This window comes from Equus quagga, chromosome 18 (assembly GCF_021613505.1).
Source record: "Equus quagga isolate Etosha38 chromosome 18, UCLA_HA_Equagga_1.0, whole genome shotgun sequence".
NCBI lineage: Eukaryota > Metazoa > Chordata > Mammalia > Perissodactyla > Equidae > Equus > Equus quagga.
The window spans coordinates 22,135,321-22,149,451 of record NC_060284.1 but is presented as its reverse complement, the minus strand read 5'-3'; the positions used below and the strand labels follow the sequence as shown (position 1 = coordinate 22,149,451).

The following is a 14,131-nucleotide window of genomic DNA, read 5'->3' as shown; positions in this document are numbered from 1 at the left end:
GACTAAAATGAAGGTAGGAGAAATCCATGGGAATTACCTCTTGACTTCCTGTTGTCTACTGCTGTGAATCCTTGAGGATTGAAGAGATAGTCAACAAATTATGCACTGACTTAAGTATAAAGAGTTTTGAAATTCCATCTCTCTCTCTCTCTCTAATACACACACACAAACACTCATCAGAGATATATACATTAAATGCTGTCACTCCGATAACAGTGCTAATGATTCTTACCGTTTGCTATGTAACCTGGGAGGTACATAGCATGGCTCCCTGGAACAGAATGGGTTAGGGCACTCATGCTGGGAGAGTGACGGACATGCACTTTCAAGCTATATCTACCATTTACAGCAAAGGAGAAAAAATATCTCGAGTAAATTCCATCATTTTTTATAACATCAGCACCTGTATATATAAAAAAACTCAGTGTCAAAATGTCATCACTGTTGATTACTAATGTTTAATTAAATCATTAAAAATAAGATTTAGTCCCCTTATTCTTCCCATTCTAGCATATGCTGTCATGGTCATAACTAATTTGATATTATCAGGTGATTAAAAATCCAATGACTCCATAATTTCTCCCTGTCATTCCGTAACCTCTGAGAAATTATTTTCTAATACTGAAGGAGTTGTAGCTGCTTCAGAGCATTTAATAATGACCTGTAGAGCTCTCCTTCCTATCACTGAAAATAAAACTAGTTTTTCACAGAAACCAAGTACATTCTCAAGCTTGTTTATAGTCACAGGCCCTTTTGAGATAAAAGTTATTCTGTTCCCAGGAAATAAATATATATGTACATATACACATTTCATACATTTCAAGGGGTTTATGTATTCCTTGAAGCCCTAATGAAAAAAACCCACTTTGAAAAAATCTTTAGTAGTTGATAAAATAGGGTGAAATTATTTAATTGCCTCATTAGAGAGCCCATGGAACTGTTATTCTAGATTCAGTGGGGCTGGCTGACTTGGAGTTTGATAAGCATTGGTTCTGTCCAACGTGCCTTGATTCAGGAGGCATTCTGAGAGCTTGACCAGTGCTAGACATGTTTCCTTTTGCATTGATCCTCAGAGAGCAGTTTAGTTTCAAACAAAGTCCATGGCTGAATGGCAGGAAGGCCTAGGCTCCCGGGCAGCAGTGGGAGGTAGGGCTTAGCCCAAGTGCAGATCACATTCACTGTTCACGTGCCCGTGGCCACAGTGGGCAAGCAGCTTGTCCTATTCTAGACTCTGTTTCAGTCTTACACCACACACCCCACTGCACTCCGGCAGTGTATCGTCACTGGAGTGCTCTAGAATCCCCCCTACAGAGCCAGGATTGCTCCTTAACAGCAGAAGAAGAGGAGTATATTTAATTAAAATAAAAAGTGCTAAGCGACTTATGATCATAGTGGGTTTAGAAAATTCTTTTTTTCTACTGGAAAGAAATCAGATCTGCCACTTAGTAGTTGCGAAACAATCTCTCTGAGCCTCAGTTTTCTCATCTATAAAATAGAGATAACTTATCTCACAGGCTTATTGTGATGATCATTTGACAATGTTCATGAGAGTGAACTGATGAAGCATTTTACTGATAAAGCATTTTAACTGATAAAGCATTTTACAAGTATAGTTTTTTTTTCTTTTTTTGCGGGGAAAGATTTGCCCTGAGCTAACAACATCTATTGCCAATCTTCCTCTTTTTTTTTTAACTCCTCAAAGCCCCAGTGCATGGTTGCATATCGTGTTGTAAGTTGTTCTAGTTCTTCTATGTGAGCCGCCGCCACAGCATGGCAACTGACTGACGAGTGATGCGGTTCTGCAACTGGGTAAGAACCTGGGCTGCCGAAGTGGTGAGAGCAACAAACTTTAACCATTAGGCCATTGGGGCTGGCTCATAAATTTTATTTTTGTTCACTAATTTTATTTAGAAGATAAGTACTACTTCATTATAAAAATAAGCATTAGACAACTATGTACATGTGTGTTAAGTATTGGGGAAAAAAATCTAAATTTACACTTTGATGCCTAAACTATCTTTTTTATTGTTTCCTTCATTAGAGCATAAATTTAAACATCAAATAAATGAAGTGGTTCCAGGGAACAAATATAAAAGCCTATTGAGCCTCCTGGAGTGATCGTTCCTAAGATAGCTGTATCTGTCCTCCAGGCCATCCCACAGGCTGGGGCAAGGGAGGAACATTATGCAAAGGGCACTTTTGGACTGCACACAGAAAATGAAAAGTGTGGCCATGGATAAGCAGCGCATGAGAAGTTCATTAGGATCTAGTCCAACAGGCAAAACAAGAGGACTTCTCTGGTATGCCTCTGAGGTGGACTTGAACTAAAATCCTTTCAATAAACTTTTGTTTCAGAAATGTCATACAAGATTGTCATGACAAGATACTAATGGGTGGCCAAACTTAAGACTCCTGAAAAGAATTTATCTTTGAAACAAGAGAGGAAAGGAATATGATTTTATTAGTGGATCAAATACTTAGGACTGCCAACATAAACTTTGAGGTCTAGTGTCCTTCTGGGAATTTAGCTTAAGAAAAGAATAGATCAGGAAAGATAAAACGACAGAGGAGTTTGTTTTTAAAAGTCAATAAAGTTAGTCAGAAAGAGCCTAGGTGCTGCTGTTTGCCCAGCTTGGTGCTGTGCTGTCTGTCACGTATGATGGATGATGAAGCTCTGAGCGACATGTGCAGACTGAGCGCTCTGAGGTAGGGCTTTGTTTTACTTTGTTTTCCCAGTGGTGGAAAATCTCTATCCTGATTCCACTAGGCCTGTTGGCCTGGTCTTCCAGTGACCAAATCACACACGTAAAAGGCACTGGCTGTGCCCTTTTATCAATCCAGCTGCTTGGCTAAAGAATAGTCTAGGGTCATCTCAGGGGTCACAAGTTCAATTTCCAATTTTCTCTTCACAACTGGGTCCAAGGAGAAAAAATGGATTAACTGTCATGCCTCCCCCTTCTTGGGTTTTTATTTGCTATTTCAATTGTCCAATCTGATTATTTCAGTGAATAAGAAAGCTGGTGAATCTGAGAGGAATATGGGCATGTCACAAAGACATATAAGCCTGTTCTGTGTGACCTCACTGAGTGTGGCCAGTGTCATCGGACAAATGGAAGCGAAGACCTAGGTGTCAAGTGACTTCCTTCCATCATTTGGCTCATGCCCAGCCACTCTGAGGAGCCTCATGAAGACTCTCTTTTCTCAAGTTCACATGTGCTTTCCTTGTGCAGATGCAACCTTTAGCTACTCAGGAGGTCAGTGATTCTATGAGAATTTGAGAATCTCATAAGATTGAATGAGAAAAATAGTGGAATTGAAAGAATTTTAAAGATAAGCTTAATATTCATACTGCAGCATCGCACCAGCTCTTGAGAACATGAAAAATGACATGACATTACTTGTTACCTGCTCCATCATCAAAAAGCTTTAGCATAACAGGATCTCCAGTCTCGGGCTCAATGGTAGCAGTTACTGTGGCATTGAGAATGGGATAAAACCCTTTTCTCACATTTGCATAAATCATCATGGGATGGGGAAAACGGGTACTGTCTCTTTCCACAAAGGCTTCCACAGTGGCAGGGGGCACAGCTGAGCGAGAGGCGCGAGAGGTCACTGTCACTTTCAAGGCTTGAAGAGAATCGTGGGTATTGTTCAGTGTGTACATCCAGAGTCCAGGCTGCAAAACAAAGGCTTGTGTTTTGTCAAGTGTGAAGAAAAAGATCAATCTGTAATTTTGAAGCATAAATCTAAGCTCCTAGAGTTTTTTGTTCTTGTTTTGTTGATGTTGCGTTTTCTAAAATACCACAAAAGAATGATAGGAATAGTAATATTGATTAAGAGATACTTAAATTCAGTATTTACGAGGCTTTCGCAGCACAACCCACTTTAATTGTTAAGGTAACTCTTTAGGGAATTATACCCTGAATTTATTTGTGGGGAGGGACACATCTTGATTCACATTTTTAGAAGACAATGATAACAGTGTCCAGCTTCAAAGTACTTTGCAAATATTAATCTGAGCCCCTTCACCCAAAGGAGGTTCAGCACTTTTATTCCTTTTATATAACAGAGAAAATTATAATAAATTAAGTCGACAATTGTGATTCATATGGATAATCTGGACTGAAAGTCAACAGCATCCTTCCTTCCCTCCACTTCCCCCACCCCCCACCCTGGATGCCCAGAAATGTCAAGCAACAAAACCCACATATGCGATTAGGGACCAAGAAAAGGACCACTATTATCTAATAAGTCAGGATTCTACAGTGTCTATGTTGAGTAATTTATAGAAATATTGCTAAATACCATTCTCTTTTGCCTATCTAGCCTTCCAGAGGGAAACCTGCAAAACGATATCTGAAAGAAAAAAGCTTGAACTACAATGGAGCAGAATTTGCTCCTTTGGTTAAACCGTGCATAAATATTTCTTTTTCCCTCATTCCTGATGCTGCTCCTTCTTAAACCTTGGAAGTAACAGGAGGCACACAATCGAGCAGGAGGAAGAAGAAAGAAAACAACGGGTTAAGGTGTGACTCTCTTTGGAAAGTTAAGATGCCCCCACGCCCTACCTAGCCTTCTTCCCTGGGATTTGTGTGCTTTACCATTTTCCAGTGAAGTCATAACTCAGGTATCAAGATCATCTATGTATTTATTTGTTTGTTTTGTAATCGTAACATCAGTAACAGACACATGGCAGGAACCTCCACGTGAAAAACTTCCCTTTGGGTGTAATAATTGTTTTGATACAGGGCACCTAATTTAGATGAAGAGGTCAAGCAAAGGCAGCACGAATTAGGTAAAGTATTCCTGGCCCTTGTGCACAGGATTGAAGAGAACATGATGAGTTTGGAGAAAAGTTAGGTAGGAGCACACCATAAGGTGTTTGGGAGCAGGGTTGCGATAAGCTTGGGCGGAAGACAGAACAAGAAGGGCTTGGTATATAATAGAACCACATGGATTTTATTCTGACACCAACAAAGAGTTCTGAATAGGAGACAGGTTTGATCAGATTTGTGCTTCAGAAGGATCACTCTGATAGAAGTGACAAATGGATAGGAGGGATGTGAGCCCAGAGGCAGGGAGGCTGAGCAGAGGCTGCCAACAGCAGTCTGGGGAGAGGGAGGGACCACATTCAGGCAGTGCCAGAGTGGATCTGGTCAGTTCACCACCCTGCCTAGAGCCTTTAGTCATTCCCTCTACCTTTAGGATTCAAACTCTTACTCCCTTTGCTGGCATACGGAGCCCTTGCTGACATGGCTCCTGGTTATCTGTCTAGCCTCTTCATTTCCTCCCTTTTCCTAAATCTCCACCTTACATGCTACTCTGTAGTTCATCCATATTAAACTACTTGTAGTTCTATGAGGAGCCCTATTCTTTTTCTCTGATCCTTTCCATGTGCTGTTTCCTCTGCCCAGCATGTCATTCACACCTCTGATCCCTTTATCCTCCATATTTCCATTTTTGATATCTTCACTTCCAGGAAGCATTCTCCTTCCCCCCCCTCCCAGCCTGAGCATCCCTCCTGTGTGCTCTGAGTACCTTGTTCTTACTCCTATCATGGCATTTTATTGTAAACACCTAGAACAAGACCCAGCACATAGTAGGTGCTCAAAAACAGACATATTGCATGTATGCATATTATAAATTCTAAGTAGAGGTTTTTCGGTAAGCATATAGATGAGTATGTCTACATGGATTTTGTAAGGAAGGAAGGAAGCAAGAAAAATTATTTATACTACATAAGGACTAATTTCCTCTGTTGAAGTGAGCAGCATTTGGTATCCATCAGTATTTAAAATTTTGAACATACCTTTGTTGTTCCTCTTAAATTTTTAACATTCACAAAATGCCCTAATAAATTTAAAGTAAAATTTTGATATAGCAGAATAGGATTCCCTTTACACTATGCATTAAATTATGTGGTTCAGTTGAAAGTCATGTACTTGACTAAGTGTTTTCCTTATGAATCAGCTCGCAACACCCACCTTCGCAGTTCCTGGAATCCTGAGGCGAGCAGTCTGCAAAGTTAGATTGGTGACAAAATCATCTGTGTAGTATTTTCTTCCACTGGGATCAGCTAATACAATCTCAGGGGGACCGCTGGTCTGCCATGTGACTAGAAAGGCAGTGTCGTTGCCCACACTGTTATCCATAGTCACGGTGTTTTTCAGTTGATAGTGAGGTTGAACATTCTCACCTGTACTTTCTAGCTGTTCAAGAGAATAGGTATGTGAAAGTTTCCAGTGTATGCATAAGCACGCCATCTTCTTCCTTACTTTTATGACAAATAAAAATGAAAAAATGAACTGGCAAAAATACAAATCATTTAATTCTGGTATGTACTATATTTACATAAATTATTTTTCATATAAAAATATTTTGCTGAAGCAAAACATTGTATATTAAATAAGTACAGTAGATATAAAATATTTGTTATGGCTAACAAGTGTCACTTCATTATTCTTTATCAGGAGATTTTAGCTGTTCTCATACTTATCTCTTATCCAAATCAACATGAGCCTCAGATCAGCAATTAAATAGGCGTTTTGATTTTTGTCTGTGAATGTGCTTAAATTGTTTAATTTGTGTATAATCTGTCCATATACTGCTATGTATTCTAATAAAAAATAAAACACTAGGTTTCAGGTGGTTTGGGTACATTAAAAAAATCATTTAATCATTCACAGTAAGCTGTGTGCACACTCGTGTGTGTGTATGTGCATGTATGTGTAACATGTACCGATGCCTGGCACTGTGCTAAATGCTTTGCATATATTATCTCATTTTCAATCCTTATGAAACCCCTCTAAGGTGAGTGCTAGTGTCATCCACATTTTACAGATGAGAAGACTGAGGCTCAGAGAAGTAATTGGTCCAATGTCACACAGCAAGGGGATGGAACTGGGAGAGAGCACAGGCGGGCTGACACGAGAGCCCCTGCATTTAATTATTGTGTATTCACTATGGATACAAGTCTGTAAATAACTTCGAAAAATTATATTTATTAAATAAACACAGTAACACTTTGTAAAATTGCTCAGACTTGGAAAGGATATAAAATTTTGTTGGTGGATGACAGCAAAGACATTGTAGATTATTTGTTCAAATCAATTTAACAAGTGTTTTCGGACTGCTGACTCCTGAGCCACGTTCTCTGTGGGGCCCTGAGCTTCTGAAGGTGCTTAAATGTTGTTTCTGCCCCTGTCTATTGGCACTAATGACATAAACAACTGGGGAGAGGTGGCTGAGTTTGGGAACATCAGGGTAGTTTGAACCAAATGAATAATATTTTGTTAATGCTTTCCTTTTAATTTTTTAAACATTTGTTTTTATTTCATATTATTAAAGAGGAAATCACGGGGTAGAAATATTATTTAGAAAAATCCATTGTAGTCTAATCTGTAATACATATTGTCATTTATAATTCACCTTTTTTCACTTCTAGTGATGGAATTGTGGTTATTGCCTTTACTTTGTACTTATGATCTTCATGTTATATATTCCAAATAATAATTTACTGATTTCCTTGTTTACATAAAGCCACTAACTTAGCAAGTTCACTTACCATCTGTGAGGAAACAGCAGATGAAATTTTGTTCAAAACATTATTGTTATGTTCGAAATATCTTTAAAGAACTTAGAAAGAAAAATAATTGACCCTTTTAAAAAATGACTTGATTAGAGGAAGCTTTTGTGAACACAATCAAGTAAACCATGGTAGTTTAAGAGATATTTAGGAATTTTTAGAATTTAATGAAATAGTTGGTACTTTTTATATAAGGGAGGAGCTTCAGAGACATTTTTAAGGAAGCAAAAGTAAAATGGATTCTGACTGATGGAAAGTTATTATGGAACTAAAACTAAATGCACGGTTTCTTATTTTTCTTCTGGGCCTTGCTTCCACCCCACCCCCAACCCCTATTTTGAGCCATGAGGAAGGAGCAAGCTCTGCTCATAGACCCTGAAAAGCTGAAGTAGCAATTACAGAAAATAACTCCTGGGGCTGAGAAGTACAGACACTAGGTAAAAAAGAATAAGTACAGACATCAGTAACGATGAAGCCAGGCTCTGGTGATGTCAAGAACTCCTCGTAAGCCTTCCACACAAGGACCGTTACATATTCAAATATAGTTAATGAGGAAGTTAGCACAATTCGTCTATTTTCCTTGCTTCCTTCCCCCTCTCCCAGACCCCATCTGTAAGTATAACATTGAAGAAATTCTGACCTGAATATGTTGTTGAAAAACGTCTCCGGTTCCAGAGGAAATTCTACTGAAAGCATCGATCATGCTATTGGAGTTTGATTTATCTGGAACAAAGAACTTTAAACCTCCTGAAATACATGATTTGGATGTTAGCTATTAAAACGTATAAACTAAAACAAAAAATAAAATGATAGGCCTTTAACAAACTTTTTTTGCATAAGAGGGTTAGTTTTGGGGAAGTAGGAGCTGTGCATGGCATCCAACACAACCATATGGTGAGCAGCACATGGCAGGCGTTTTGTCTGCACTGTTCATGGCTGTAATGTTTGCGTCTGGAACTCTACCCGATACATCATAAAAAACTCAATAAATATTTATCAAATAGTCTTGTAGTAAAGATAAGCCCCAGACAATCTAGGTTAATTGCTACCTATTTACACTGTTATATATTTACATTTACAGTCTGAGAACAATTATTTTCAAAAGTAATTCAGGGGGCTGGCCCAGGGGTGTAGTGGTCAACTTCCTACGCTCTGCTTTGCCAGCCCGGGGTTCATGGATTCAGATCCTGGGTGCGGACCTACCCACCACTCATCAAGCCATGCTTTGGCGGCATCCCACATACAAAATAGAGGAAGATTGGCACAAATTTAGCTCAGGGACAATCTTCCTCAGCAAAAATAATAATAATAATAACAATTCAGTAAAATCTAACTTTCAAATTTTAAAGCAGCATACCATTTTTTATTGAATATAAGGAGTATAAGATAAAATTATTTTGTGCCTCATTTAGAACAAAAACGATGTGTATCTTATAATACTATATGTGTCCTTAACATAGAAGTTAGTGCATTTAATCTTAAACACATTTTTCAGCTCCATGATTATACATGCTCAGCCTGGTTTAACAAAATATTATAAAAATAGTATTTTCATTGGATGTATGTAATTGGCACATTCTAAGGAAAATGTAAAAAAGTCAGCAAAACTTTGGCAGATTTCAGCAATGATTTTTGTGTTTTTTTCTTAAGAAAGCTTCCTATTTTTTTCAATTAAGTCCTGTATTCTGTTGACATAATCTGAGTTTCATGGTTGTGCTTTGAATATTCAAATTGATAGGAAATGCTCTAAAATATAAGTTTTTAGAAATGTATTTACCTGTAAGATGTGATAATTCCTCCAGGTTTTCAACTGCAGAGGAACCCAGGGCAATGGTATGAATGGTTGAACCACTGCTCTGCACAGTGAGTAAGCAATTGGCGACATGCTCATCGTCTCCACTCGTCACTAAGACCATCACAGAGCCATGGGCTTTCCCATTCAGCTTTTCAACCACCTGAAAATAGAGTATCAGTCATTTGGAAGGAAATGTAATTCAGATTTTCTTATTGAGCAGAATTCACTCTCATTTCAAATTTCCCACCAATGGGGTATATGTCTCTTCCAGGTCCTCTGTAGCTCCCTGCACTCCATGCTCATCCCCATTCAGTCCTCACCTCACCCCATCACAGCACTTGTCACCCTCCACGCCATGCTGGCTTATTTGTGGACAGGGACTCTTCCTGTTTGAATCACCATTATGTGCCCTGAGTTTGGAATAGTGTCCATCATAGAGGATGTGGAGAAACATTATTGTGTGAGGTCCTTGCTCCTGAGATCCAGTGAGTGACCAATAAGAGGCCCTAGAGCAGTGGTTCTCAACCTTGGCTACACATTGAATCAGATGGGGAGCTTTAAAGGTTTTTAACGGCCAGGCTATACCCCAGATCAATTAAATCAGAATATCTAGTGGCAAGACCCAGGCATCAGAACTTTTTAATCCCCAGGTGATTTCATTGGGCAGCCAAGGTTGAGAAACTCTTGCCCAGAGGCATCAACAATTGCAGTTGATATGTCTTCCTTGCTACCAGATGTTTGACACATGGCTGCATCTTATATTTTGAATCCAAACTTACACTGATCTACGTGAACTCTATTCTATTATTCTTGAAACATACCTCTGGCCTTAATTGATTCTCATGTGTGAGGGCTAGTATGACTATAGGCAGGAGCCAGAAATACTGATTTTGACCAGAAAACCCAAGGGTGACAATGGCCACAGATGGACAGTTCCAGAATGGATAGGGACAGTGTTAGAAATTGTCCAGATGATTCTACAGTCCCCCAGCATTGGCCATTATATTCACTTATTTACTCACTCCTTCAACAAGCACTTATTAAGCAACTATTACATGCCAGGGACTCTGCTAGGCACAGGGGGTTCAATGGTGAACAAGACGTGGTTCCTGACCTTAAAGATAATCCATCATTACAATCCCATAGTTGAAGCTGTATGACCACACTATAACAGATTACCCAAAATCAGAAGCAACCTCAGATACAAAATGAGGGAAAGGAAAGTGATGGTGATCCGAGGCTTGGGTGCTCTACTGTACCTCAAATCCCTTCTTAAGTCCTGAGCAGATGCTGGTTTCTGCTTCGGCTGACACGGTGGCAGGCAGATATGAAACCAGCAGCTTTCGGTCATCATCATTGTTAATTTGGTGTAGCTGGGCTCTGATCTCTCCTTTGCTATTGAAACTGGCAATGCCCACAAAGGTATGAATTTCAACAATCTGCATCAAGTAAAATTCTGCTGCTTGTTGCAGTCGAAGGAGTCTGTCAGCCTATGTCCCAAAAAGGAAAAAAGAAAGGTAACAACATGTGTCTGGTAGGCGAAAGTGTGACTAAATAACTCAATTAGCAAATATCTCTGCTAATTCTTTAGAGATGTCGGATTGTAACTTTTTGAGTTGTAAAGAGTGACACAATACCAGAATATTGTTCAGCTAATTGCAGGCTCAAAAATGAATGCTTTTTGGGGAGGGTGGTGTGGTTTAGAACTCTGCCCCCAACAAGCTATTCATAATTGACAACTCTCTAAGAACGCATGTCCCCACTATTTCTCTCCAACCCAGAATTCAAAGATCGATGGAGCCAATTGAGACTAGATTTGTAACTACTGCTTTTAAAATTCAGTCTGGGTAAGATGGAACATTGCAAAGAGGCCTTATGGAAGAGAGGAATAGCAGTTAGAGGTATCTATCCAGGCACTATCCTCTGTTATCATGGTCATCTGAGGCTGGGCATTTCATCTGTAAAGTGGGGACAATAATGCCTTTCTTACTTATTAAAATAGAATTGCTGTGAGGATCAACTGAGATATGTATATGACAGTATACAGTTATACCTTGAAGTACTAAGTATGAAGTAATATTAGTGACCAGGTTTGGGCAGGTGATGCTACTGATGAACTCTCTAGGGTCACCTGTTTTGAAGGCTATGGGAGCAGCAAGCTCAGCTTCAGTGACCCCTCCCCCCCATCAGTGATGACTGTGGTCTCTATCTCCTCCTTAACATCTGGACCTGCATTTCCCACTGCATAGGAACATCACCAACTTAATGTCCCACAAGTATCTCAAATTCTACACACTTTGAATTCATTGCCTTCCTTCCCAAATAATTGTTTCTTTTACAATATGGGGAGGTAAATTGGGAGAGTGGTTGAAACAGGAACTTTGAATCCTGCCTTCAACTTTTGCTAATTATGTGCCCATAGAGAAATTACTTATCTTTTTTAGCTTCAGGTTTCTCATCTGAAAAATGGATATATAGTAAGCACTTAGTAGCTATTGCTAAGATCAGGATCTTGAAATCATCATTCTCAATCATGACCTCTACCCGCAAATGGTTAAGCCAGAAACCTGGAACTCTCTTTTATTACTCCTCAGTTACCAGGCCTCATATCCTTGAACAGGTCCTATCAAGTTAATGTCTTAAATTTCTCTCAAATTCGTGCCATCTCTCCGTCTTATCTGCCACTTCCTTAGACCTACCCAATGTTAGTTACAGCCATACCAGTTAATGCACTTCCCCTGAACAAATCCTTCTAATTTTGCCTCTCAGCCACTGAGAGGAAGTGGGAAAGTGGGAAGAGGAAGGGGGAAGGCATACTCTTCCCTTCCCCGGAAAGTCCTCCCTCACCTCACTCAACCTCGCAGATACCTACTCGTCCTTCAAGACTTTTTGTTCTCCTTGCAGAGACAGTACGGGCTGGTAGACAAGCTGAGACTATGAGGGTTTGACAGGTGGAGGGAGCTGGTTTTCTGGCAGAGAAGAGAGTGGGATCAAAACCAATTGTGAAAGGACGCAGGCTTCTGAGGTGTTGTCTGCGGACAGGGGTTTTGGGAAGGAGGGTTGCGCAGTGGAGAGGAGACGGAACAATGGAGGCCTAGGTGTGGAGGACTCTGAGACCAACGTACTGGAGCTGGAGGCCAGGGGGAATCATCAGAGTTCAAGTCCACCCTGTCAGTGAAGTTTTCCTCAGTCGCTTTCTCCTACAGCACTAGATGCTGCCTGTCAATGCTTCCACAGCAACTCACAGCTCTGTGGAGCTTTGTCAGATTCTGTTTATTCACTGTGCGTGTTATATCTCCCTCATTAGACCGAGAGCATTTCAAAGCAGAGACTCTGTTCTTTCCTCTCTGTATCCCCCATGCCAGCACACTGTAGGCACCTGATAAATGAAAGAATGGCCCTGATGACTCAGTGACAGTATTGACAGGAAAAGGGAGGCAAGTTTGCTTTGTCATGAGTTTGTTACTTTATGCTTATTTCTCTACTACTTCTTTCAGGTCTTCTCTCAAGTTCAACTGTCTTTCCCTTTCACTCCATCTGTTCTTGCTCAACAGAGGCAGACGGCCACTATAAATTGAGACCATATGTGAGAAGATTGTGCCCTAGTCAACCGCAGGTAAGCAACATTACAAAATTATCTAGATTCTGAATGTATTAGTAGCATTCCTAATATTTTAGAGACAAGACAAAACAGGCAAATTTTCCAGGACTACTGATCCAGACAATAAAAGAGGATAAACTCTCCCTTAGGACCAAGTACTATAATAAAACAATTGCTCACACTGATGAATCAAAGACTTCATATTCATTATCTCATTTATTCCCCCTCAATAACTCTGTGAAGTAGATAGTGGTGTGCTGGTAAGTGTTTAAAAACTGGCTTTCTGGTAAAAAAGGAGAGAGAGAACCCTAATTTGTTACAATTTCTGTGGGGTAGAAACTCCCACCACAGCTGGTTTAAGCTGCCAATGTGAAGTCATTGAACGCAGAGATGTGTCGTAGCAGACCCACAGAGCTACGATGGACCAGAAAGAACCTCGAGAGCATTGGTCAGGGATCAGCAGACATTTTCTGTAAAGGACCAGACAGTAAATATTTTAGGCTTGGCGGGTCACATGTTCTTTGTTGCAACTACTCAGCTCTGCTATTTTAGCACTAAAGTGGCAATAGATAACATGTAAATAAATGAGTGTCACTGTACTCCAACAAAACTATTTATGGACACTGAAAATAGAACTTCATAGAATTTTCATACATCATGAAATATTATTATTCTCTTGCTTTTTCCCTAAACCCATTCTTAGCTTATGGGCTATGTAAAAACAGGTAGTGGGCCAAACTTGGCCCATGGACTGTAGTTTACTGAGTCTGGGCATAGATAATAGTGAAAATTAGTAGAAAAATAATTATGAAGTGATGAAGTTTGAGCAGTTATTATGTTTGTTTTAATTATAACTCTACATAGTTTAATTTTGAATAATGGCTGTGTTTAACAACTGGCTTGCAAATTTCCTAAAAATTTAGCAATTGACTCTTGTGAGCCAGTATGCGATGGTTCCGTCACAACACTGAAAGAAGGTATTATTATCCCTATTTTATAGATGAGAAAATTGAGCCTCAGGGAAGTTATTTTGCTCTTGATTACACAGACAGTAAGTGAAGGAGCTGGGACTTAAAGCACATCTGCCTGATTCCAGAGATGAAAGCTTTACCCACTGTCTAGAGTTCTGGAGCTTTTGAGTGCGGGTTTC

At 39.7% G+C, this 14,131-nt stretch overlaps 1 protein-coding gene across 2 annotated transcripts in view; it reads right to left on the bottom strand.

The window, feature by feature from the left end:
• The window catches only part of CLCA2 (chloride channel accessory 2), a 36,962-nt gene that overhangs the window by 11,399 nt on the left and 11,432 nt on the right, over nucleotides 1–14,131 (bottom strand). Inside the window, exons 7-12 of one of the 2 annotated variants that reach the window (XM_046645478.1) lie at nucleotides 10,640–10,870; nucleotides 9,363–9,540; nucleotides 8,226–8,332; nucleotides 5,985–6,209; nucleotides 3,406–3,676; nucleotides 233–403 (exon numbers count right to left, since the gene is read on the bottom strand). In XM_046645478.1, the coding sequence (XP_046501434.1) occupies nucleotides 233–403; nucleotides 3,406–3,676; nucleotides 5,985–6,209; nucleotides 8,226–8,332; nucleotides 9,363–9,540; nucleotides 10,640–10,870 (1,183 nt within the window). The remainder of the gene's footprint in view (nucleotides 1–232; nucleotides 404–3,405; nucleotides 3,677–5,984; nucleotides 6,210–8,225; nucleotides 8,333–9,362; nucleotides 9,541–10,639; nucleotides 10,871–14,131) is intronic. The other variant, XM_046645479.1, reaches the window with a different exon arrangement.